A 27,026-nucleotide genomic window follows, 5' to 3' on the forward strand; every position below is an offset into this window, starting at 1 on the left:
TTATTTTATAAATTGCAAACTCTGGGATTTGAAAACTGCACTCAGTTACATTGCGATGTCAGTTTAAATTCGATTAATTGTTCAGTCCTACTGCTGTCAATGGTTCTGCGTTTCCACTGCATGTAACGATTGTGAAATTGTAAGGGTGGGTAAAAATATTGATGAATTGATGCATTGCAATATTTCCTTGCCCAATTCAATATCAATTCAGCAAATCCTCTGAAACAGTTCACCTCCTGGCAATAAGGGGGCGGCTGTGCCCTCCAATAAAATTGATATTGAACCGAATTACGACCTAAAGAATCAAAATTGAATTGAATTGTGATGTTCTTAGCAATACCTAGCCCGATTAAAACTTTTTTTTAAAGCCTTTGAAAACCCCTTTGCTTCAACAGCTTAAATATCATGGCCCCATAAAAAACACAGAGTGATTGGCCTTAAATTGGACCTAACACAAGACTTTTAACTAGCACCTCTCTATGTCTTTAATATGGCCAAATCGGACCTGACTGTTGTAGCCTGAATGTTGACAAACCTTTAAGTGCCTTAAATTCCAATAGCTAATACACGGTGAGACCCAAAGCTGTAGTTTCTACACTACTTTATCCATTATTTGCCATTAGCTTGACGAATTATTCATCATTTTAACTTAATACTCAGGTGTTACTCTAAAGGATCACAACACATGGTCTGAATAATTTTAATCAGACATCTGTCAGTCTGCAGTGCTAAATACAGAGAAAAATTGTCTTGGAGGAAAGGTGCTGTCAGTTATTACATTTTGAAAATACAAGAACAGGATCTCCCATTGGTTGGCAACCTTTGCTCAGTTATGAGGGACCATCTAGCTTAGTTTCTAGTATTTGATCAGACACAGGATCAGCACCATGGAGAGCACCATAGGGCAAACTGCTAACATGTCTTAGCTATCCAGTGAGGAGCAGAAAATGTTTTTGGAAAGAAATTCTTCCAGAAAGACAATGCGCCTCATCACTAATAACTATGTAGAAACCTTTTTACTCTGTATATAAAATAAGTCCATACCCAAAATCACCATTGGCTAAGCAAACACACGTTCCCTGTAACCTTCAATCAGGGTATTACAACACCTCAAGGACATCTGGTGCATCAAGACAAGAGTGCTAGATCTGCCACCGTTTACTTTCTTGGACAAAACCTGTTATCAGTTTTGTTCACTGCAAGCCCTTAAATAGGATCCATATAATCAACTGGTTTAGGCAATACATGTGCTAATTAATGGCACTGATGACTAAAGTGGCCTTTTTATTTAAATAACAGAAAAATGTTAGATTTTAATTAATTTTAAGTTAGATAAGGGTGAAAATGCATCCATTGCATGTTGATTTCATTGATTTAGTCAATTCACAGTTTTTATTATAGAATTATTGCAAATGTTTTTTCTGTTCTTATACTGACAGTTGTTAAATGTTTCATGCATTTAGTTAAAAGAGTATTTGTTTACATTTTCTGAGAAAGTTGGTCTTCATCATTTGTGCAAAAGCATGCTCTGAGGAGGCTTTATTTTTTATTTATTTTTATTTTATTTATTTTTTATTTTTTGCAAGGCAGATACGGCAGATTTGTGTCGTAAATGTTTGTACTCACCGTTTACTTACTTACTTTTAGTGAATGAGGCTCACTGTCTTCAAATTAAAGGAAACTATCTCCACCAACATTGTAGTGACATAAAAGCCCAAATCTTGGCAATACATCATACACAGATTAATCAAGCACAAAAAATAGTGTAATGTCCCCACTTTAAGTTATAGAGTATAAATAAGGTGTAGACTTTGTGATGCATGGACACAGTCTCCTTGACATCAATAGTTTTGAAGCCTATCGTCTCAGCTTCAGTTGAGCTAAAGAGAAGGCGTTTAAGTTAGCCTTTAGCCTCCTTGCTAACAGATACTATCTACCTGCCAGTCAGGCAGCCATGCTCTGAATTTGTCCGCTAAATAAGGCTCTAGTTCCCATCGTGTCGTAAAACAGCGCTACCTCCGCTGCAGAGCCACAGCTGGCAACGAGGCGCTCGCCACTTAGTGTATCAGTCCACGCGCACGGCGTGCCAGATATAAACAAACGCAGGTAGTCTGTCTAAATAAAGCGTGAATGCAGTCCGATATCAGATTTTTTCGGTGGGAGTCCGTTTATTTGTGTTTTTGGTCAAGTAAAAATTGGCCCCGTCTGAGTGCAGAGGAAACCGGCAGAGGAGCAGGGAGGGGGTGTTTGGTGTGTGCGCTCTGGGCTTTTGCTGCACAAAAACACTGCTGTAGGGGTAATTTCTGCCCTAAACCTTGTGGTAGGACCCAACTTGTTCCATCCCGGAGTGTCACTTCAATGTAAAATCTTAATATCTTCAAAAATAAGCAGATAACCCATACAGTGTGTGCAGAAAGAGACATGATTGACACCTGTCTGTAAGTATGTTAATTTTTGATGTATGTAGCTTCTGATGCATCTGCAGTCAGCGTCCAATGGATGTCTGATGAACTGTAGCTTTTAACATTTCTGCATCAGCTTAAACCAGACCACTGGTTGCCACCTAAAACTAGGGATGGGTACTGAATTAGGTACTTTTATAGGTACCGACCGAATTCTGTCAAAAGTACCGGGTACCGATTCACATAAAACCAAAAGGTGCCATGTTTAGGTACCTGAAGGCATCCTTGTGACTGTGAGGGAAAGGAAGAGTAGGACTTGAACACAGCATTGCAGAGTTATATATTGAAGAACAAATATGTATAATTGAAAAAAATATATCTATTTTATTATCGAACAAATTTATATTTTTTACCTTATAGACACAAAAAAGTACTGAAAATTTGTATCAGGAGTACTGGTACCGATTGCCAGGTACCAGGTACCGGTACCGTATCGTTTCAAATGTGAAAGGTACCCATCCCTACCTAATACACACCTGATCAAAACTTTTAAGACAAGTTGAAAAATTGCAAGAATTTTCAATTTTTCAACTGTTGGATCTTTAAAAGGTTTAAGTAGAGCTTCAAAATGCTGAAAAAAAGTGAGATTAAAAGATGAGTAAGCAGTTCACTGAAAACAACACTTTAAGGAAAATAGGTGTTTCCAACTTGTCTTAAAGTTTAAATGAGGCGTGTTAAGTAACAGAAAGCTACATACGTTAGGTTTTACATTATACAATTTCAAATCTTGGTAAAAACTAAACTCTAGTCACTGGCTGATACTCTGCAATGGTAGAAACCCTGATCAGGGCTGCAGATCTTTGTGTTGGTCAAAAGTTAGTCACTACATTTAAATCCTTCAGTTTGGACAGAGCCCAAAATAAACGTAAAGGTTGTTACAGATTTGTAACAGCATTAAGTTTATGAAACAAATCCTCGGTGAACAAACTGAATGAATTCTTCAGAGCAGGCAGTAAAGTTGAGAGGGATTATTATTCCATGTAGAGATGGTGACATGAGCATCATCACAAAAAAAAACTGTTTTCTGCCTGAATCCAAAGACCAAAACCTCTCTCCTCCTTCATCCCCTGTAGCAGCATTCTCAGCTCCAGCCATCCTTCTTCATCCCATTACCATATCTCTCTCCAGTCACTGCTCCATCACCAGTCCACAGTGCAGCCCCCCTCCCCACCCCCTAAAAAATGTCCCCATCCCTGTCTCATGCTTCATTCCTGCTCAAGCTAGCCTTCGGCCTCCTGCTGAGTTAAATGGAGTGTGCCCGCGTCAGGGGAGTCGCGTGTGCTCAGTTGAGCTCAGCTCAGCTGGGCTGCCAGCGTTACAAACTTACTGTGTGATTATTGTTAGAGCGAGACTCCTCCACCCAGGAGGTCTGTGCTGATGGGTACTGTGTCACTGGGTACAGCCAGCCATGGAGGGTGGAGTAAGAAAGCAACGAAAGGAGAAAAACTGAGAAGAAGTAGTGCTGGAGAAGGAGATGGAGGAAGAAACGGGGATCAAGAGAGGATAGACAGAAATAGATGTAGGAAGGGGAAGAAGCAGGAGGGCAGAGAATCATCAAAGGAAAGAAAAAGCCAAGCTGAGCAAGGGGAAGACTGATGTATACCTATCTCAGCAGACAAAGACAAGGGAAGACACACAGGGAGTGATATAAAGAGGAAAGAGCAGGAGAATAATGTGCTGAGAGAAGAAAGAGAGGCAGCAGGGAAATCAGCACAGGAGAGAGAAAAGGGGAAGACAGGGAGGGTGGATGGAAAAGAAAGGCAAAGGGAGGAATTAGAGAGAAGAATTTCAAGCAAGTGATGTGTGCTGTGATTGTTTTTTCTCTCCTCCTCCCTCTCCTTCTCTCTCCTGCTCTAAACGGTCGGGATGTGGCCTGTATCTGCCGGCAAGAAGGAACTCAATTTGGGACAATTTACTCGGCAGTCTCAGCCCTGATGCACCTCAGGGACAGAGAATAGAGAGAATGAATGTGAAGGAAGATAGAATCAGCAAGCCTTACACACACACACACATGCACACGCGCACACACACACAAAAACAGCCGTATACTCACACAGCGTGCGCCTTGCACACAATTGCCGCCGAGTAGATTTCACTTAGTTAGTTCTAACTCTCCCAGGTGGTCAGTGCGATGTGAGTTTATAAGGCTTGGAAATGAAAAGCCCAGGATAAGGTTAGATAAACTGTTTCGCAATTTGATTTTAGTCCACCTCTGGCAGAAAAACCCACATAAGACAGATGGCTGGAGGGGATAGGTTGCTATAACGTCTGGCGTATAGGTGATCAAGGCTGAATATGTTTTGTGTTTTTACTGTCACGCTGCACCTTAATGAAAAAAACAAACACTCTCAAATTAAAAACACCAAGAAAAATCCCAGCTGTAATCTTTTCTGCTATATCTTACATCTTGATATTTTTATTTTTTTAAACCTGTGTGTTTTTGCTAACAGATTGGCAGCCTGGATGGTCTGTACACCCTGAGAGACAGCAGAGGGCGCCCTGACAGAGCCACCTTTGAAAATGAGCTTGCAGCTACAGCAGGGGTAAGTGTTTTTAATTGTCACCATAAATCACCTCTGCTAAGTAAAACAGCATCATATGTGAGGATCCTGGGATTATAAAGTTGCATCCTCAGTGAGGAACCAACTCTGAGGTTGTTTTTCTCTCTGGCCTGACTCGTACTGTCTGTGTAACACAGCGGGAAATGGATTTGTAACTACAGCAAATTAGAGTGTTCAGCTTCCTCGACGTGGCTGTTTGATACATTTAACATGGCCACGTCAAGGTGAATTCACACTCTGGCATCAGGACTGATTTTACACAGCATGTATATGCAAATGGAAGTTCATTTGGCTGGCGTTGCTGTTTTAATCAGGGTCTAGTGTTGATTAGCGAGAAGGATAAAAAAAGAAGCCGAGCTCTGTTGTGAGTAATGGCTGAAAGTTGTTTACCTTGCTTGAGTAGCTCTATCCTGTTCCACCCAGTATCACTGTGTGAGCCCCCCTCCCGCACTACCTCCAACCAGACGCTCTGCATCACCCTCCGAGCACACAATGCAGCCTTCTCACCGGGCTTTTGTTGCCAGGGAAACCATCACCCACAGAGACATCCCATGACAGCACAGGATGAAGGGGGGGAGGGAGGGGAAGAAGCTTTGGCCCTGTCCTTTCTCAGGGTGCATCAGACCTCTGGCCCTTACCCGACTCTCTGCCCCTTCAGTGCCACAAACAAACAAAATGCAGAGTATGACAGCACACACACACACACACACACACACACACACACACACGCACACACAGATGGACAAACATGCAGCAAACACACATGCAAGAGCAGGAAAGAAAGAGATAGAGAGGAGCATTCAAAGTTTTATGATTCACAGTTATCATCTGAATCAGTGTGCGTGTGATTAATTGAAGTAATTTATGTGCAATCTCTAGTGACTCAAAGTATGGTTCATGATTTCATTACACTGTAACTTTAATTACTTTTCTATCGTCGTAACTTTGGAAGAAAATGAATTTGCATCCCAAAAAAGTTCAATTTTCCATAATGAGGCTTAAATTTAATGGATTGCAGAGATCGTTTTAGGGGATGATAAAGAATTGCATCCTCAGACTCTGTGTCTCTTTACAAACAGTGATGAAGCCTCCTGCTTTCAAGTCAGACTATTTTATACTTAGTTTACTTTTTGTTTATTTACATCCAGAAACAGTTTCTCCTGCATCACTCAGATTTAAAATCATAATCAAAACCTTTACATTTGAAAAGACAATGCTTTGACCTCTCAGACTCTTACAATATCTGCTAAACAACATTTGTTTAAGCTTATATACACTTCCTCAGATTCACGCTGAAGATTTTCTTGTCCTCTTTCGGTGTGGGGTCATATGGTTTTTCCCATACCGTCACAGTGTGTTAGCTACAGTAGCTGGCGTGCTGCCAGTGCTGGAGCTGTGCTCCACACGCCCACCTCTGATCATGCCTCTGTCTACAAACCTGTATGCTGCTCTGTGCATTATTTTACAACGCATGGGAGGTAGGTGGCGTCACCAAGCTGACTGATTATGGCACCATGTAAGGTTGAATAAGCTGCCAGGTTGAACTATAGTTATTATTGGTGTAATGCTTCTGTCACTGCCCCCGCAGGTTAAAACTGTACTAACTCGTTATTAACTAGCTACTTAAAATAACGTCTATAGTGTGTTAAGTTTGCTCCTTTCTTCTGTTCTTTATTTGAACTAACTCAGATGGAAAATGATTTTATTTTGCGTCTGATTGGTCTGAGTGATCGCGAGCACCGCGAAAGGTGTGCTGGAAAGACCTGATAGCAGAGACGGTCAGAGCCGCTGTCCCTGCAGCAGGACAATGGACAGCGGGGTGCATCGGAGGACACGAAGCGTGTCACCGTGTGGGCCAGCTCCCCGGACAGATGTAATCTGTTCCTTTGTCATTAATAGGAGTACAAAATGAAGAGACAGTTACACAGCTAGCTTATCCATTCAGAATACTTCTGATCCACCTGCACTCCTGGTTTGTCATCGCCAAATAGCAGAACCTTTGGTGATATACTGTATACTCTCCCAGTGTCTCCACCTCATCCTCCTTACAACAATGTACTCCATCTTTTTAGATCACGTTAAAAAATAAAGACTAAAACAGAGAAATATGGGAAATCACAGGTAAATCCTGAGTGACACACATTTATTTTGTCTCTTTTTCTTCGTCTTTTCTCTCCCTCTTTTCTTTGAATTAAATGAAATGAGAGAACCAGATATACTCAGTATCAGATGTTAAGGCTGTTTATTGTTTAATCGTAAGATGTGCATCAAACTTCCAGCTGCCGTCAGGTTAACTTTCCATTTTGACAAACGGCTTTAATCTGACATCAGATGTGACGGGACAGTTAATATAGATATAAATGTATATGCTGGTTCAGACGGTTACATTAAATAGTGATTGCTGTGATTGTTTATTGCATCAAAATGTGGCTGACACTCTGGAAACCTGCCTCTGAGGCTTTGTTGACATGAGTGCAAATGTGCGCCTGTCACCAAATTACAGATGCGTGGGGTGCGCTTCGCTTTGCGCCGAGGATAGACCAGGTTGGAGCTGGCGAGCTTCCAGCTGATTTTTTTTGCAACGAAATTGTCGCTGCGCCAACATGAATCTGCTGACACCTCCCCCTGGTGCGCCGTCACCCATCTCTGCGCAGACGGTTTACCAAATTGGCAAATTGGCAGCGCATGGCGGTGCGCTGCACGAAATTAGCACTGCGCAGGTTGCCCCCTGTGCTGGGCCCCCTGCGCTGCGCCACAAAATTAAAGCCCTAAGAGTTAAATAAAAGCACCCTTAGGTCTAAACTTTGCCTTCCTGCAAATCATTTTCGAATCAAGTATTTTTAACATCGGGAGGAACAAGTTAGATTCTCTCTGAACTGACCAAAGACTTAGAAACATTCCCCAGATTGGACTTTATTTTCTTAGTATCAGCATTTTTCAGGATAAACATTGTCTGATTTGTTCGCCATCAGAAGTGTTAAATTCCACGACTCAGATTACATCTACACAGAGGTTTTCTTATCAAGTATTAGGTAATAACAGATTAAGGGCTGTTGTAGTGTTATTATTCTAGAGTCTCTAGAATAACTTTTGTTCGAAGGATAAAAAGAAGATGGAGGAACTAATGTTTAGATTCAGTCAGAAGTTGATGTGGACCAAATGGGCCATTTAAAGCCAACTTACAGGAATTCACATGACAACTTCTCTTCAGTCCTCTGATGAAGACTTTCAGTATTGATAGAATCTAGTTAAAGTGTATTTTCATAGGATTTGATCAGCTGATCTGATAAATAGATAAAAAAACCTATCTAGGATTATTTATGGAAGAATTTGAAGTGCCTTGGCTGGTGGCATGTTGGCACCAAAATCATGTGCAGACTCAAAGTATAGTCACACTTAGGCTTTCTTACTAAGCAAGTACGTAAACAAACCAAGTGAAGTGTGTCAGAAGACTAACCGTCATGCTCCTGACAGGAAAAAATGGAGTAAAGAAATAAATTAGATTAAGTAATAAGCTATTTGTTTTAAACTTAAGGCAACATATAAGGAAATTCTTTAAGCTTTGCTGAGTTGGAAAGTTAAGAACTTGGCTTCAGTCCTCTGATGAAGACCCTGTGATGTTGCTATGGCCATTAAAGTTTTTATAAAAGCATTTTAGTTTGAGGGGGATTTCATTCAATTTGATGTGAGAGCAGTTTAGCAATGCTGCGTAATTCAAAACCCTCTGTGAGCAGAAACATGAAGCAGCAGCTACTGTTCTCTGTCACAAGGGCTGAGTTTAAAATTTGATTCATCACTGCATTGCAAGGAATAAGTCATGATTTTTAAATGTTCAAGTAGTTGTTAATTTATAAAGAATTAGAAAATATGTGTGACTATTTTCCTACCTTCTTAACATATTTTCAATTATTTTAAGAGGCTGTACAAGAGGCCATTGCCCTCAGAAAGAAGTTTGCTAACTGTTTGTCCAAAAAGAAGTAGAAAAAGCATTGATGCCAGGTTCCAGTAAAACTGGTGTGGTTTGATGGGAAGAAACCACAGTTACAGTGTGAAAAGAGTCTGTAAAAAAACTTTTTGATGTTATAAACAAATTAAATCCAAGTGCAAAACTGTGCTAAGCCAAATAAGCATTAGGTAAGTCAAAAACAGCTATGCACAGAGAGCGAGGCAGCTGTCCCAATGAGTAGTGACTCTTCAATTAATCATAGAATACGTTACAGACCACTGAATTGTTGACATTTTTGTAATGCTCATCCCTGATTGCAACGTAATTTTCCCAATTCAGAATTGGTTAAGTCAATACTGAAATTAAATATTTGGTTAAAAAAAAGTGTATAATATTATCCTTAAATAATTAATTTGCTGCAAGATGTATATTCACCTTAATTTTTTTTTAAGTTTTGGTCTCAAAGACTTAATTTTTTTACATTTTTTTTTTTTAATTTAATTTAATTTTTACAATTTTAATGTTTTTTTTTCTTTCTTCTTTTTAAATTTAAACCTATATTTCAATGGCATAATTAATACACAAAAAAAATTACAACAAAGGTCTAGATTGAGGAAGTACAGGAGCACAAGATTTTTCCCATTCATCATTGTGAATGAACCCTGAAAGTCATTTTTACACACTGTATCTCATAACCTTTTATAACCTGATTGTTCTTTATTTATGTGAAGTTTGAGCTCCCACATGCCTTGCTCATTTATGGTGCATAAGATGCGACCCTTGATGTTAAATAGTTAAAAACTGTGTTTTTTTAATGGATTCAGTCAAGAGTGAATAATGAACCACTGCAAGCCACCAGTGATACAGTATAACATCTTATTTTATTTGGGTCCTGTACAGGTTCGTTGAAAAGAAATGATTTCAAAAAGTGACACACCTGACCTGAACCCATGAGTGGGATGATGCTACAAAACAGAGGAAAAGACACACATCACTGACTGACGTCGGCAACGGCTGCTGCAGCCCTCACTGAGTTAAAGCAATCCATAAGCAGTGTGCTGTTTGACTCACATGTGCAGGAATGTTATTTAACAGCCTGCTGCCAGTAAAGCAGCAATCAGCTGTTGCATTAACTGCTAATAACATAATTAGCAAGGCTGTGGGAAAACAGCCCCATGCAAACATAAGGGCTCAGAGATGACGCTCAGATGAGGTCTCAATGCACACACACATACTCATTCACACAGCTAGCTAACAGCTCAGATGTGACCTGTGTGTGTGAGTGTGTGAGTGGTACAGTCAGTCATTGGTCTATCTGAAGGTGAGAGGGTTTAGGGCCATTGTGTCCTTGGGCAAGGCACTTAGCCATAAACCTTTGTTGGCCATTGGGCATGTGAATGGGATTTGTTGACACTAATGGGTGCTTTACATTAGCTAACATTAGCCTCAGCTATCAGTGTGTGTGAAGTGAATGGGTGAGTCTTACATATCATATAGAAGTCTTTGAGAGGTCAGGAAACTGGTGAAAGTGCTACAAAAAACCTTTCATGACTAGACTTACAGTCATAAGCCCCATTTCCACCAAACAGTCCGGTTTAGATTAGTACAGTTTGGTACAGGTTGGCTTGGTTAAGCCTGGTTCTGTTTGTGTTTCCACCGCCAACTGTGCCTCCTTGAGATAGGTGGCATGCAAGCTGGATGCTGATGGCCGCATCAGTTAAACAATTGCTTGACTCCATAGCAGCGCCACACAGTGTACCCCGCTAATGAATCCAACAAAGAAGAAAAACGTGACACAGTAAACAAAGAGCCACGATGGAAAACATCCAGCAATTCGCCTTCTTTGTGACTGATGTGGCACTTTGTTAAAAAGCACAACCAAGCTTTGTTTCAGAGAAGACTGTGTGCCGCGAGGAGAAATACAGCCGCTGTCGCACAGTAAGTGACGATTCTTCCGAACAATCAACGGACTGCAGTGTTGTAGCTCCACCTTCTGGGATTAGATTGGTTTAGTCCTGCACCCCAACAGAGGGATCCAACAAAGTGGAACAGCTGGTCTCGTTTATTTGGGGATCTGTCCCAGGATTAGTCAGTGGAAACACTGTAGAACTGTGCTGTGCCGAAACAAACCGAGCCGAACCGTTTGGTGAAAACAGGGCTTAAGAGGCCATTGTGAATACTGAGTGATTCCAAGCAGCATCCTCTGGTCTGAATAAATGAAACCAATGTGTTGGTGACTGCAGTTCTTAAAGTATCCACTTGAGGCTGGCTCCAAAAGCTCTTGAAGCCACATACACACCCATTCAGAAAAAAAAATATCGTTAGAGCAAAAAATAACAAGGTCAGAGTCTGGTGCATTTTTCTAATCATACCTTTTTTTATTAAACAAAAAATCACATTATAAGTTCTGTATGATTTGGGGCAGGGCTCACAGGACTGACAGGCAGACAAACAGCAGCTGGGATCAAGGCGGTTGAGGCCTGCTTCAGTCCAGTCTCCAAGTCTCTTGCTGGGTTGACCAAAGCAAGGTTGGGTCAGCATTTTCAATATGAAAGCTGTCATAAAAAGTGAAATCAGAAACTAATGGGGGACATAACTGGCATTATGACAATGTTTTATACAACCTGTGGTTGATTTTATTTGTGTCTTTTTCATCACCTGCCAACTAGGATCACCTTTCGTTCAATACTTTTCAATAATAGATTGGAAATGCTGTTTTGGGATATTTTACATTAACCTCACTGAGTCAAAAATAACTCATTTAAAGTTTTCATATATTGTCACTGGCTACCCTGAATATTTGGATATGTTTGAACAATCTAATGTAAATATTGTCCCAGAATCCTTATCATGGGCTGTTAATTGAGCTTTTGTCCTGATCTGATACACTGATTGGTATCTAGGGATGGGTACTGATTTAGGTACTTTTTTAGGTACCGACCAAGTTATGACAAAAGTACCAGGTATCGATTCATGTAGATTCAAAAGGTACCATGTTTAGGTACCTGAACGCATTCTTGTGACTGTGAGGGAGTGGAAGAGTAGGTGATTTCCCATGCTGGACATGAACACAGCATTGCAAGGTTATATATTGAAGAATAAATGTGTTAAGTTGTAAAAGAGTATATATTTTATTATTAAACAAATTGACATTTTTTACCACATAGACACAAAAAAGTACCAAAAATTGGTACCGTTGAGTACCGGTACCGATTGCCAGGTACCGGGCATCGGTACCGTATTGTTTCAAATGTGAAAGGTACCCATCCCTATTGGCACCTAATATGACTATTGTTGGAGGATCAGGTAGTATTGGATTTTGTTACGTGATCTGAACCGATCCAGTTTTCACCACCGTCACGCTTAATGGCTGCTGTAAATTAAACCATGTTGTAAACATGACCTCTGTGTGGAACTACTTCTCTTTGGAAAGCAATGATAGTTAAAAAGGGTCTTGCAACATTTTTAAAGTGAGTGTTCCTCAAGGAGGCACCAACAGGGCTCACTGTAATACAACAAATATGATTGGTCAGTTACAATGGAGTCACCTAACAGAGTACGGGATTTATGAGAGAAAGGTATTGGCATCCAATCAGTATCTGCAAAACACATCATGAAAAATTTGGATCAGATCTGAAGTCAAAAAATCTGTATTGAGACTTCCCAAGTTTTCTCATAGATAAATATTACATCACTATATCATAGTTGAGTCTACACACACACCCTCTTCGTTGTCTTACTCTCTCTGCTCTTCCGTTGACACAGAATAGCAAATTCTCTGTTTTCCCTCAGCACTTCCTCACTGCATTTGTGTGCTTTTACTCTTCCTATTTTTCTTTTCTTTTTTTGGCAATTTTTTTAAAGACTCCAGTCACATCCGCAATCCCGCGGCCCTATAAGGAGCTTTCACGCTTTTTGGTTTGCTTTAGATGTTTAATACCCCCTCTCTTTTGTGTCAGAGAGCCGGAGAGGCGTTAAGAAGCGCTGATAAACCCCACTTAGATCCCTTCCTGGCCCGTCACCCCGGCCTGCCGGGCCGCTTTAGCAGGGAACTGATCTGTGACGGCCTGCCACTCAAACTGAGCACTTCTGAAGGCTGACACAATGGAGTGAGCAACACACCAGAGGGCCCGGGGGTAGGAGGGGAGGAGAGGGAGGGAGGGTGAGGCAGAGGAGGCCAAGAGGTGCCCTCAAAGACGGCTAGAGGAGGGGCCAGAGTGTATCTCCTCATCTAGCTTTTTTCTATAAATTCACATTTTTCCTCCTTCTCTCTGCTGCTCAGTGCCAGTGATGTCACAGTTTTTACATGTCTGTGTTGGTTTCAGTGGCCAGCGTCCTCCTCTGTCTTTTCTCTCTCTGCGGTCAGCTTGGCAGCCAAAGATGAGATACTGAATAAGGAGGGAGAGTAGGTGGATGAGGTTTAGATAGGGATCAGCAGTGCTCCACGTTTGGGTGCTGGTGGAGAAATGGTCATGTGGGGCGCTCAGCGCTGCGTGGTCGAGGCAGACAGCCCCAGAAAGCACAGCATTGTGATTGACAGGCGAAAGGAGGGGATGGCTGCATGGGGAGGGGGGGCATGTGGCCACTGCTGCTGCCACTGCCATCGCTTTCCCAGGGGGCCGTGGGTGGGTAGCGAAGTCCAAAATGTCAGCCCTGATATCTGTGCAGCCCGGCTCGTATCACACTGCTGCAGACGCCTGCCATCCACCGCTTCCACTCAGTCATATAGAGACAGGGGAGGGTAATGTGCACACACACAATCACACTCACGCTCTTCTTTCTTTTCACCACCATCCTCTTTTATTGATGTATTTATTCACACATTATACCTGAGATTTCTACAAACTGACATTCACTAACACTATACTCTCAACATCTCACAGCCTTTATGTTGTCTCCCCCCTCCACACATTCAAGCGTTTTTCTGTCTTTTTAAAGAGCAGTCCATCTTCTATTTCTACTTTATTTAACCAGGCTTTTATTTTGAAAGGGGAAACATCAGTTTCAGCTGTATTAAGGTGTTCCTGTTAAACAATGTCGTCTAAACGTGACTTTCTTTTTACGTTGAGTGTACAGTAAGCTTTAAACTCTGTGTGTGTGTGTGTGTGTGTGTGTGTGTGTGTGTGTGTGTGTGTGTGTGTGTGTGTGTGTGTGTGTGTGTGTGTCTCATGTGTCACAGCTGGATGATGAATGTGCTGACAGTGGAGGGGTCAGTGTCACAGACAGTGTGGTCAATTGCCCCTCGTCCCCTGAGTCTAACCTTGAGCAACACTCCCTAAAGAGTCTCAATCTGCCATTAAGGCCCACGCCTACACCACACACACACACACACACACACACACACACACACACACACACACACACACACACACATTCCTTTGTGAGGGTGTGCCATTAGTAGCTGGCAGGGCCTGGTTTGACAGAGAGCGATTAGCTCCCTATCATGTGTATTGATCACTGCATCCAGGCTGCTCCTCCTGAGGAGGGCCTGGAGGGCTTTTACAAGGTACTTTGGACACACACACACACCTACACACACAACCCAACACTTACACTTACACCTACACACACTAGTTTCTAGTTATCTGTAAATGTTTTACTGAGTAGTAATTGCAACACAAATGTGATGTTAAGTGTTTAGCAGTATGAAAGACTGCATCATGAAGTGCTACTTGTGTTCTCTCTCTCTGTTTGTGTGTGTGTGTGTGTGTGTGTGTGTGTGTAATATTGACATACTTCTTGGGGACATGTTTTAAAATTACAGTCTGAGCTCAATATGAGACATGTTAAAACAAAAACAAAACAGTAGGCCTGGGACAACATGCTATTCTCGCTATTCTGTTCTATTACGATTTTTGGGGTGCCGATAAGATTTAAATTGGGATTCTTTATTATTTACAATTTTTGGGATGTTAAGTTTGCTTTTTTAACACCAGACCATGTGAAAAAGTGAAATGATTATGCTAATGTTTACAGACTATATCAGGAGCCATATTTTCCCATGAAATGCACATCATGTGAGTCAGAGAGAAACATTTCTCCCTCTGCTGGAGAAAAGTGGTAACTTTTTCCAATCCAGCTTTTTAACAAAGACTGAAATGAAGAATTTGAATTAAAAAAAAAACAAAAGTCAATTTTTTGACAAAGAATCCTGATTTTGATATTGTCAAACAAGAAATCCCGATATGTCGTACTTTGATTTTTCTTATCCAACCCCTACAAAACAGATGACTGAAAACCTGCAAAACACAAAAGTTTAAATGAGTTTTGGATAAAGCTGAACGATTTGGGGAAATAATCTAATTGGGAGTTTTTGGGACCAATATTGAGATAGTGATTTTGCCTGCAATTTTTTTTTTGGGGGGGACGTTTATCTTCTGCATTATTCACTAAACACAAGCAATAAACCATTCTATAGTTTAAACAACACTGCAAAAGGATACTGTCAACATATAAAAAATCCATGTTATGATGAAATGAGATGAAATGATGCATGAATTGTTACAAATAACATATCTTTATTTAACTATTACAGTCACAGTAGAATACTGAGTGAATTGTTTAACTTCAAGACTTGTAGATGTGTAGTATTTTTGCCAGAAAAACAAGCATGTTGACTTTTGATGGTTTTACAAGGAAGAATGAGTAAATGTTACTCTATCCCCTCCAGGTCTGTGTACATTAAGGTTTTTTTTCTTTCTTTCTTTCTTTTTTTCTTTAATTGGAGCCTTTGCAATTTGAAAATTGCGTTCTGTGAAATTGCGATGTCGGTTTCAGTTTGAGGAATTTTTCAGCCCTAATTTTGAAAATGGATCGTAGGTAATTAAAGGTCCCATATTGCATAAATGCTCCTTTTCAGCAGTTTAATATGGATCATTGATGTCTTCATGAAATGGTAGTAACATTTTTTGGTCCTAAAAGCCAATAAATCAAGCACAGCAGCATTGTTTCCAGGCTCTCATAGCCCCTCTGTTCAGAACGGTCTGATTTAGTGGGCGTGACCTTCATATGTAAATGAGCCACCGCTGATACCACCCCGCTCTTCAGCGTCACTGAGAGTGGCGCCACGAGCTCCGAGTGCACAATGTTTAGAAAACAAAGAAGCTCGTTTACCGTAACATTACAGGCTAAAACAACAGGCTAACTGCAGCTAAAGTTAGCATCCTGAAGCTAACACAGAGACAGGCGGACACTGAGGAAAAGCTGTCACATCTGCTCCACAGCACTCTGCTCTGGTGGACCAATCAGGTCAGACTTCCTCCTGATTGGTCAAAAAAGGGAATCGCTGACGTCGGCAAACCCTGGAAATACCAAACAGCTCGTTTTAGGTCAGGATTTTACATTCACAAGCACTAGTCAGTACAAGTTTTGTCATTAAATATCACATTTTGTGGGCTGGGAGGAAAGACAAAGACTCACACATTTCACTAAAAGACTTAATTAAGTAATTTTTGCATAATATGGAAGTTACTGAGTTTAAGTTACTGATTCTACAAATTCTGAGACCAATTTGGTGTAGTTTTATTTTTGAAACCTGAGTTTTTAATTTGGAGAGGTGAAAAGTTTTATTTTTCAAATGAGATGAGATCTGTAATTCTCCACTGAGCAATCTTTTAAACATCTCTGCTGTCGGTCGATGTAATCAATATAAAGATCAGTTTGGTTACATGTGATAAGCTGTACACACATCACATCTGCTTCTGGTTGGATGTCTTCTTTAATTATCACCGTGCATGCAGGGTTCTCCGCTCTAACAGCCCCCCAACCCTTCTTCTGTCATCCTCGGGTAGTTTAGACCAGCTCTTGTTAATTGAGTCTAATTGAAGAACATGAAAGGGGAATAAAGCAAGCACGCTTTTAGGACATAAAAGACTTCAGCCGCCTCTCAATAGTATTTATTTTCAACCTCTTTCACTCTGATTTAAGTGTAAGAGGACAATAGTGCCCTGACACTGATATGTGTGTGCTTGTGTTCATGTGTGTGTCTATGATCTGTTGTTTGATTTTGTGCATCCACCTTCACACAAACCAGCCTCTTATCAGATCAAAGCTGCAACCAGCGGCCTATGAAAGAAACTGTGTGTGTGTGTGTGTGTGTGTGTGTGTGTGTGTGTGTGTGTGTGTGTGTGTGTGTGTGTGTGTGTGTGTGTGTGGTGGTGCGTGTGAGGGTGAGCTTGTGTGCTGTGGAGGACAGAGGTGTAGGTGAGGCAGGGGTGTTTTTGTTGCTTTTAACCCAGGACAATGGGACTGCAAGAAGAGAGCCAGCGAGTCCTCTTTGAACTAATGAAGAGGAAACCTTTTACTCTCCTCCATAAAGATACCCAACTCTCCCTCTGCTGGATTCTCCCACTCTTTCAAAGTAGAATGAAACGGAACAGGAAATAAATATTTCATTTTTTTTTCTTCTGCGCTTCTCACTGTTTTGCTTTTATCTTTGTAAATCCTGGACAAAAAGCCATACAAAGCAAAAATAAGACTTTGGAAACGGATGAAGATTATTAGCGCCGTAGTACATTGTGTCTATTGGGCGAGCTGAGGTGTGGACACTAAGCTTTTCAGTGTGAAGTGAATGCAAATGTGATGAGTTCCTCTTTTTTTTCAACCACAGGCTTGAAGTTGGATGTCTCTTATGTAAGCTATTGTCTAAAGTGAACATAAATATATATATATACTGTCCTCAAAGTTATATTTAACTGTGCTGTGATTTCAGGTTCAGTGGGTGCAGAGGCAGTGCACTCATTACAGAGAGAAACGCATCCCTGTGACAGGGAGGGGCCACCGCACTGCTCACAGTAAGTTTCATGTGATGTAACCTCTTTGTTTGCAGAATTCACTTTTGATGATCCTGGTTGTTCCTTAAGAAATCCTGTTTTTGTTTGAAGCTTGAGCTGAAACTGGACTAAGGTCATGTAGTTCTTTCTCTAGTCTTCTGACCACTTAAAGTGCTTTTACACTGAAATTGAAATTCACACCTAGGGCTGGGTGGTATGACCTCAAATCATTATCACAATAAATTGGGCAGTTTTACCTCGATAACGATAAATACACACGAGAAATCCTCAACAAATCCTCAAGTACTGTATATCTTTGCCATCTGAAAATAACTGCAGGAAATGAAATTAACTGCTTTTTGTTGATTTATTGACAAACTGGCACACATAACTTTCAATGAAATATAAAAGTCTAAAACTCTCTTGTAACCATTCAAGTATAAACAGGATCGTATAGGGCTCTGACTTGACCACAGGTCGGATGTGGCTGCAAACATATCTAGGACTGTAAATAGACTGTAAAAAGAGTGGACAGTGTGGCTCCACCTTTTACCATTGTAGGGTTTTGAAGTCAGACTACCCCTGTCACAGGCGCAGCTATTGGCAGCAATTGCAGTCAGAGAGGATGAGGGATTCTGGGGGGATCTGAGGGGAGCTGGGTGACAAAAATAATAATTATTAAAAATTTATTATTTTATATTATAATGTTTGTATTTTATAACCCCCCAAAAAATACACGAGAACAGCAGCTGTCAATCATCGTTAAATGTTACGTAAAGCCTCGTTTCTAACCTCTTATAACTAATGAAAACAAAACTTATCAGAGTAAAAGAGGGCTTGAATACAAGGCAGCCGAATGTTATCTTCAAATCACCACAACAATCGGACGTGAGAAACATCTCTACGAGGAGTAATAATTTTTTAAAGTTTGACCACAGCCCATGACTGAATGACTGGAGATTTTTTAACATATACTGCAGCCAGCCACCTTTGTGGAGACCCACTTCTGAGCAAGCAGGCGTCCATTTTTTTTTACAGTCGATGGTCTAGAGCAGCACAGCGCTGGGCAGCACCCATTGGGGATGTCCCGATATTACATTTTCCCTTCCGATACGATACCAATACTGCAGCATTGAGTATTGGCCGATACCGATTTTAAGCCAATACAATATCAGCATTAAACATGGATACTTTTATTACTTATTTTGTAATATGTATGTCATGTTAGAAAAGAATTGATTAAGTGATATTATTCAAACAAAGAACAGTATTCAGCAACAGTAGGTATGAGGAAAAACTGACCCATTTATTATTAACCAATGTGTAACAGAAACTGCTTATATCGGAGATTTTAGATGCATTCTGATACGATACTGATACTTGTTTTTTTGCTGATATCAAACCGATATCAGATATCAATATCGGACTGGGACACCTCTAGCACCCATAGCAGCTGGATACCTGAGATCACAAGATCACAGGAAAACCACATGTTGCTGCAGGAATCCCACCCATGACGACATACTTTCATGGTAATTAATAAGTATGTTAAGCTCACCTGGCCCTCCCAAAACTTCAAAACACCTTCAGTCCACGCCTTCTCCTTTCTGTTGGTGTCCTTGTAGAAAAGATGCGTTGTGGCGTATAGAAGTATGACGTTTTTCACCTCCATAATGAACTTTTCCTCATCCAAAACCTTGAATTTCCTTTGGATCTGACCCGCTGATGACTTCTGTTCATGTGCCAGAGACGTAGTTTTAAAGACCAAAGATGAGATTTACGATCAGAAGCCAGAACATGGAGCTTTATTTTGAAATGACTGGATACTCTGATTGTTTTTGTGTCTGTTTCCTGTCCTTTACGATCTGCTCTGCAGTGCACTCCGGCAAAAAGAGACTCGCAGCACAACAGCCACGCACAGCCATTGGTGACCGCAGCACGTGCTGTGTGAATGAAATGATTAGCTCAGGCTTTATGTGTGCACAACAGGATCAACTTTTACTGACGTTACTTCTTCTGCAGCTGTGTCAGTCACTTCTTCATTTGAACCATGAGCCATTTCCTTGTCTGTGTCCCTTCTTGTTCAGACTGGAGAGGTAGAGTCAAGTGACTAAACATGTTGTATCTCATCTTGAAAGAGAATGAACATAGCCCACCAGCACCACCTAGTCAAAAAAGACAAAAAAGACTTTTATTTTCTTTTTTATTAAAACACTGAATATACGGACATGGGCAAAAGGACGTCAGTCATTGCAGTAAATTTCAGTAAATTTTCATTTTTTATCGCCCAGGCCTATTCACACCACAATCATAAACTGATGGCAGCGCCTGATATATAGAGTACCCATCAGTGTTAACTAATCCCGTTCACACGCTTGTCAACTAAATGAGAAATATTACTACAAATTAGTATCATGATATCATGTGGCAACAGATCTTGTTACACCCCTTTTTATTTCCGCCATCATTGTGGTGTTTGAAATACTGTCATGATCCATAAGCAAAATAAGTAGCCTAAATAAAGATTGGCAGCTTACCTTTCTTTGATTGTACCCACACAGGATATTAGTCATTTTGAATCCTGATACTATCAGCGTATCCTGAGTGTTAATTCATCAATAAAGTTGTCCAGACGTGCCGTGTGTGTCAGGTAATTTGGAAAGTACCTGATAGTTTCTGCTGGTGCTGATTGTTTCAGTGGATGTAACAACCCACACATAACATTCACATTGTTTTTACACAGTACAATGTAAGCAGATTTTCTAACCTGTAAATATTCATATGTTGTAGAATTCTCTGAATTTGTAAACTGAATGATTCAATGAGTTCAACTAATTTAGGACAGTCAAACATAGATACAAAAAAGATGCTAAAAACATGCATTACAGTTAGGCACAACAGACACATAACACACTGCTCTACCACTTCCACAGCCCCACAAACCTTCCCTCCCCATCACCAGCTCACAAAAATGTTACACATACACAAACCCATTACAAAACAACATAGGAGCAACAGAAAACCTCAATAATCTGGGACAAAGTGATTAAGTAATAAAGAAAAAAAAAAGATCAAGAACATGGACAATTTGTTGATAAGTGGGGGTTTAAATTTGATTAAAGATTTAAAAAGAGTTGATGGACTCAAAAGAGGAAGGACGATGACTCCAATCAGGATGATGAGGTCACTGTGTAAGGACCTCTAACTAGTTCATTACATATTGGAGGGGTGGGCCTCAAACACCAAGGTCTGTCCCCTTCAGGCCTACAGAGGGCTGGCCAGTCAGAGCGAAAGGGGTTTGTGATGCAGGGAGCCTTAAAGAGACAGCAGCTAAAATATTTTGATGTACCAGACAGAAGCTAAAATGAGGGGTTTCTAAAACACCGGTGTCAGAAAATTTGGGATTTTTTTTGGGCCATAAATCATGTAAAGCTACTTTAGGGGAACCAGAGAGGCAGACCCCCCCCCCCCCCCCCCCCCCCCCCCCACCAAAAAAAAAAAAAAAATAATAATAATGATAAAAATAAAAATAAATGGAAATAAGGACAATTCTCCCTTTTTAAATGTCATAAGTAGAAAAGTTGAAATCTGCCATTTTAATAGTCCTGCAGGTGAACCCGGCTCTAAACAGAAATGAGAGCAGACATAGATGGGTTTCATATTACATTGAAAACACACTTGAAACAACTGAACATCACTATCGATCCTCTTTGCACTCTGCGCTTTACTTACCACTTGGCCTCAGAATGTTGTCAGATGTTTCCTACTTTACTTTGCACTGTGTGCTTCAGACTGCGACTTTTAGATTGTTAAAGTTCGGCCCAAACACAGTTAGAATGGGGTTGTGACAGTGGTACCATGGGCAGCACCATACATTACCCTGTACAGCAGCGCCCTGAAAGCAGCTGCCAAGTGATTAGGATTCAGGTCTGATGAGAAAAACATCTTTTACTAACACTGACAAGTTCTCAAAAAAATCCAACTTTATTACAAATGTTAACTGCAACACCTGTTGTAACCTAGCGACTAACTCGCATTGTGTCATTGAGCAGGTGTGTTTGAAAAGTTAACATTAGCAGTCATACACAGGTGAAAAGAGCACACCCCTTCTTCCCTAAAACAAAAAATAGCAAGGAAAATTGTCAGTTTAATCCTGTGTGGACTGAAAAGCACTTATTTATTTTACCACCAAGTCCAAAACCAAACCAATATGTTTGCTCTGCAACGAGTGTGCTGCAGTGCTGAAAGATTATAATGTCCGAAGACACCGCACTGAAAAACATGCTGCGTTTCAGACAAACTTTCCCGAGGGGATCTCACGAGGGGGGGCGGCTAAAATTCATAGATTGACTACATCTTACAATCGAAACTGTGCTACAATAAAGCAGACTTGTATAGCTCAGGAGACCACAGCAGCTTAAAGGATCAGTTCGGTTTATACAGCTTTTACATTGTTTATAGAATGAAGTAGAACAAAATACTCACCCAGAAGGCTTTCCTGAACCAAGCAGTGCTTCCAGAGATATTTAGATCCAAAATCGTGCAGCCGACATCCGTATAATGGGATCCATCGGGGCAGAGACAGCGCCGCTCCTAAAACTGCATTAATCGTCCAAAAACTCGTGTCTTTCACCAATATTCCATCATGGTCCGCTCCAAGTCACTCCAGACAGCGCTGTGTGTCTGTAATGACCTCTGAAATGACGAAGACTTTGTTTACGTTTGCCCCTCAAAAGAAAGGAGTCAGCTTTCCAGAAAGTACTGCGCATGCGCAGTCAGCTCTCCAGAAAGTACTGCGCATGCGCAGTACTCTCTGGAGATCTGACTCCTTTCTTTGAGGGGCAAACGTAAACAAAGTCTTCGTCAGTTCAGAGATCAGTACAGCCGCACAGCGCTGTCTGGAGTGACACTGACTGCCGCAGAGGACTAACCTGGAGTGGACCATGATGGAATATTGGTGAAAAACATGAGTTTTTGGACAATTAATGCAGTTTTAGGAGCGGCGCTGTCTATGCCCCGATGGATCCCATCATACGGACGTCCGCTGCACGATTTTGGATCTAAATATCTCCTGAAGCACTGCTTGGATTAGGAAAGCCTTCTGAGTGAGTATTTAGTTCTACTTCATTCTATAAACAATGTAAAAGCTGTATAAACCTAACTTATCCTTTAACTTTGCTGCTAAAATGTGCAGCCTAGCTCATGTCCTTAGTCTGAAAATCCGGCCTGACCAAATTTTTAATTGAATAGCCCTGCTGTACAGGGTATTGTTCTTCTTCCCGACATGTATGAACAAAAAAATCAGCGTAGCAACTTATAACAACCATTTAAAACTGTTATTAAAATTTATGTTGATTTTTCAAGAGTGGGTTGACCTGGACCCAAGTGTACGTCCATAACACTGGTTTTGATAGCCTGTGATCATGACCTTTTTTTCATTCAGTTATAACTTTATTTTGTAAATTTTGTCTTCATACTTGCAAATTAACAACTATTCCTTTATTTGTCCTTTTGTCTGTTACAGTTGTATTCTTATAAAATTCCAACCTTGTTATTGTAAATTGATGGCTTTAATCTCCAAATCTTAATATTTTTACTACTAATGCCATCCTAATCTTTTGTCATATGTGCCTTTTTAAGGATCAAGATGAAACACAGTAGATATTGAGTCATTTTATAAATCTCTAATACAGATTTGTATAAGTCTTAGTATCAGTGTATCTTAAAACCTCTTATTGATGCCTGTGCCTGTGCTCAGTGTTTTATTACAGTCAGTTTAAACAGGGAGTTCACATTGATTTTGCAATACATGGAGTATATTATGAAACAAACCGATTCACATCCATCATATGTGCGAGTGAAAAAGACAAAGTGTGAGTGGCAGTGAGATGAAGGGGGGGATCTGAGGAAAGAGAAAGTGAAGTGAGTGTATCATATAGTTAATGGAGAGAAAGGTGCAGACCTTGATGAGCTGATATCACATCGACAGACAGTGAGCCAAGCTGTGCTGCAGGAATGAGATGCTAATGATATGCTAATGATATGCTAATCCTCCAGCAGTATTCTGTTTCACTGGAGAGACAGGAAATCTAGGAGGTCTTTCACTATTGGTTGGAGGCCAGGGACTTCCTGGTGTCAGAGTTCAAAGCCAGACAGATAAAGAAAACACAAACATGGATACACAGATACACACATGATGTGTGTGTGTGTGTTTGCAGGTTCCCAGAAGAGAGGGCGTGAAACTGACAGGCGGCCCGAGGAGAATAACGGTGACCAGTCCCTCACCTTCAACGACCCACTCTGGCCCATGCAGTGGGAACTGGTGAGTGCAACTGTGTGTGTGTGTGTGTGTGTGTGTGTGTGTGTGTGTGTGTGTGTGTGTGTGTTTGTCTCTGTCTCTGTATGTGTGTGTGTGTTTGTTTGCAGGGATTTATTGGTCTTTTCTGGAAGCTTCCTCCCTCTCCTCTCAGCTCCCGGCCTCATGCAGGAGGATGTTCCTCTGACAGGCATAAGTCAGGCAGGCTTTCATGTGTGACTGCAGAGGGAGAGACAGGAGATGGAAGGAGGTAGGCAGATTATGGAGGAGAAAGAATGGAGGGAGGGGAGGTGTGGAAGCAGTTGTCCATGTTGAACTGAGACAGATGTCGGGGATTGATGAGGCTTAGAACAACACTGACTCACAAACTGTGCTGCAACAAGACAGGCACAGTCCTTCAGCAGTGTTGCTCCTCACGTATGACCAAAAATATGTTGTTTTTTTTAGGAACAACTGTGAAACACTGGTGTTTTTTGAAAAGTCAAGAGTCAAAGCTGGACAGAAGAACATAGAGCAATAAACAAATAGCATATTTAGTTACTCCTTAACAGCTCTTTTTAGCTATTATTACCACCAATACTGTTGAAATATTTATAACCTGTATTTCATTAGTTCTGAGACTGATGTGTTTCAGTCAGGAAACAGCCCTTCATAGTCTCTGCTGGTCTCCAGGGGTTCACACACTCCACAGATAAGTGGTACCTTCACTTTTATTTGTATTTACATGGTAAAGTGCTGTAAAATCTGCTCTGCTGTATAAGACTGTCACTTTACAGGGGTCTCAGAGGGATGGGGTTTAAAATGTCTTCCCGTATGATGGTTTTCTTTGCATTCAGCGAATTACAATATGTGCACTAGCTCTGCAGCTGTATAGCACTTTCCAGCACCATTAGTTTCTGAGTATGGGGAGTTTGTAATCCTGTGTGCTGCTGGTACAGTTGTTAGGGTGAGTCGACATTAGCATTAATGTTTGTGAGGCACTGCCTGCAGCCAATATGCCTGAAGCAGCTCCATCGATCACTGGTTGTCTTATATTGAGGAGTCTTTTTAACCAAGCTAGTATAGTAGCTGACAAGTGCAGAGCATCTGCAGCAGCCTGCACACCTTTCAGTAAGAGATGCATGTGGAAATACTCCCAACACACAAATTAAAAAACAAACACAAAAGCCTAAAACAAATGCAGTTGTGGAAATGAATTGGCTCTTATGTCAAATGTGCAAAGACACAAGTTTTTGACATATTGATAAACCTTTATGACTTGAATTAACAGTTTCTGACAAAAAAAAGTTATTGTTTTGGGGTTTTTCATGCCTTTTAAATGTGATGGGAGAGGACAGTGGATAGAGTAAGAAACAGGGTGAGAGTAGAGAGTGACATGTAGGAAAAGGGCCACAGGCTGGATTCAAACCTACCTGCTTGAGGGCAAACCTCATGGGGTGCAACCTAGACCACAAGGCCATCTGCCCCCGATAAACAAGAAGCTTTGCTAAAGAAAGTGTCCCTTCACTTCATTGCTTAAGTAACCATGCTACTGGTGTTATGTAGGGATGGGTACCTTTCACCCTTGAAATGATACAGTACTGATTCCTGGTGCCTGGTAATTGGTATCGGTACTCAAGGGTACCAGTTTTCGGTACTTTTGTGAGTTGATGTGGTAAAAAATATCTGTTTGTTAATAATAAAATCCAGATTCTTTTCTATTTAACATATTTATTCATCAGTATCTAACCTTGTAATGCTGTGTTCATGTCCAGCATGGAATATCACCCACTCTTCCACTCCGTCACAGTCATAAGGATGCATTTAGATACCTAAACATGGTACCTTTTGATTTTCTGTGACTGGGTACTTTTCACAGAATTAGTTAGCTACGAATCCCTGGTGTTTTGCCTCAAATACACCAGATACATCTGCACTCTGACTCCAGAAGCCCAGAGCGCTCGCACCAAACACCCCCTCCCTGCTCCTCTGCCGGTTTCCTCTGCACTCAGATGGGGCCATATTTTACTTGACCAAAAACACAAATAAACGGACTCCCACCGAAAAAATCTGATATCGGTCTGAATTCACGCTTTATTTAGAGAATTTTCAGCGTGTTACTTTCACACAAAAACACTGCTAAATAAAGCTCTAGTTCTCATCGTGTCTCTTCGTCCTGGCAGACTACCTGCGTTTGTTTATATCTGGCACGCTGTGCGTGGACTGATGCACTAAGTGGCGGGTGCCTGGTAGCCAGCTGTGTGGCTCTACAGCAGAGGTAGCGCCGTTTTACAACACGATAAGAACTAGAACCTTATTTAGTGGTGTTTTTGTGTGAAAGTAACGCGCTGAAAATTCTCTGAATAAAGCGTGAATGCAGACCAATGTCAGATTTTTTTGGTGGGAGTCCGTTTATTTGTGTTTTTTAAAATATATGGCCCTGTCTAAATGCAGAGGAAACCAGCAGAGGAGCAGGGAGGGGGTGTTTGGTGCGTGCGCTCTGGGCTTCTGCTGCACAAAATCACTGCTGTAGGGGTAATTTCTGCCCTAAACCTTGTGATAGGACCCAACTTGTTCCATCCCGGAGTATCACTTTAAGAAATACTCTGTATCCCAGCATGCCTTGCACAGCAGTCACTTCTACTGCAAATGTCAAGAGCATATTGTTACAGTCACTGCATAGCTCACACAATGTTATTTTCTTGGTAATATACTGATACACTGAAAATTGATCATCAACTGCCATATCATAAGCATCACTATAGTTTATGTGTTTTTATAATTTATGGTCAAATGTTTTAAGATAACCCCATGCAACCTGAAACACACTGAAACACCCAAACAAAACCAGCCCCTCAGAGCAGGGGAACACTGCTTGCTAAGCCAAGAGACACAGTCAAAGTTCTGGACTGACACATGAGGGTGTAATCTGACAGAGACAGGAGGAGGACAGGCGGGGTCCCAGATTCACCACCACAACAACCAGCAGCA

General features: G+C 41.0%; 1 protein-coding gene across 1 annotated transcript in view; it reads left to right on the forward strand.

Moving 5' to 3' along the window:
- LOC141800425 (proprotein convertase subtilisin/kexin type 4-like) overlaps positions 1-27,026 on the forward strand; it is a 255,721-nt gene that overhangs the window by 25,130 nt on the left and 203,565 nt on the right. Inside the window, exons 3-5 of the mRNA XM_074682945.1 lie at positions 4,913-5,005; positions 17,680-17,761; positions 23,959-24,062. Of these exons, the coding sequence (XP_074539046.1) occupies positions 4,913-5,005; positions 17,680-17,761; positions 23,959-24,062 (279 nt within the window). The remainder of the gene's footprint in view (positions 1-4,912; positions 5,006-17,679; positions 17,762-23,958; positions 24,063-27,026) is intronic.

Source organism: Halichoeres trimaculatus, unplaced genomic scaffold (genome assembly GCF_033239565.1).
Source record: "Halichoeres trimaculatus isolate MK-OKI-2021-1 unplaced genomic scaffold, fHalTri1.1 fHalTri1_scaffold_12, whole genome shotgun sequence".
Taxonomy (NCBI): Eukaryota; Metazoa; Chordata; class Actinopteri; order Labriformes; family Labridae; genus Halichoeres; species Halichoeres trimaculatus.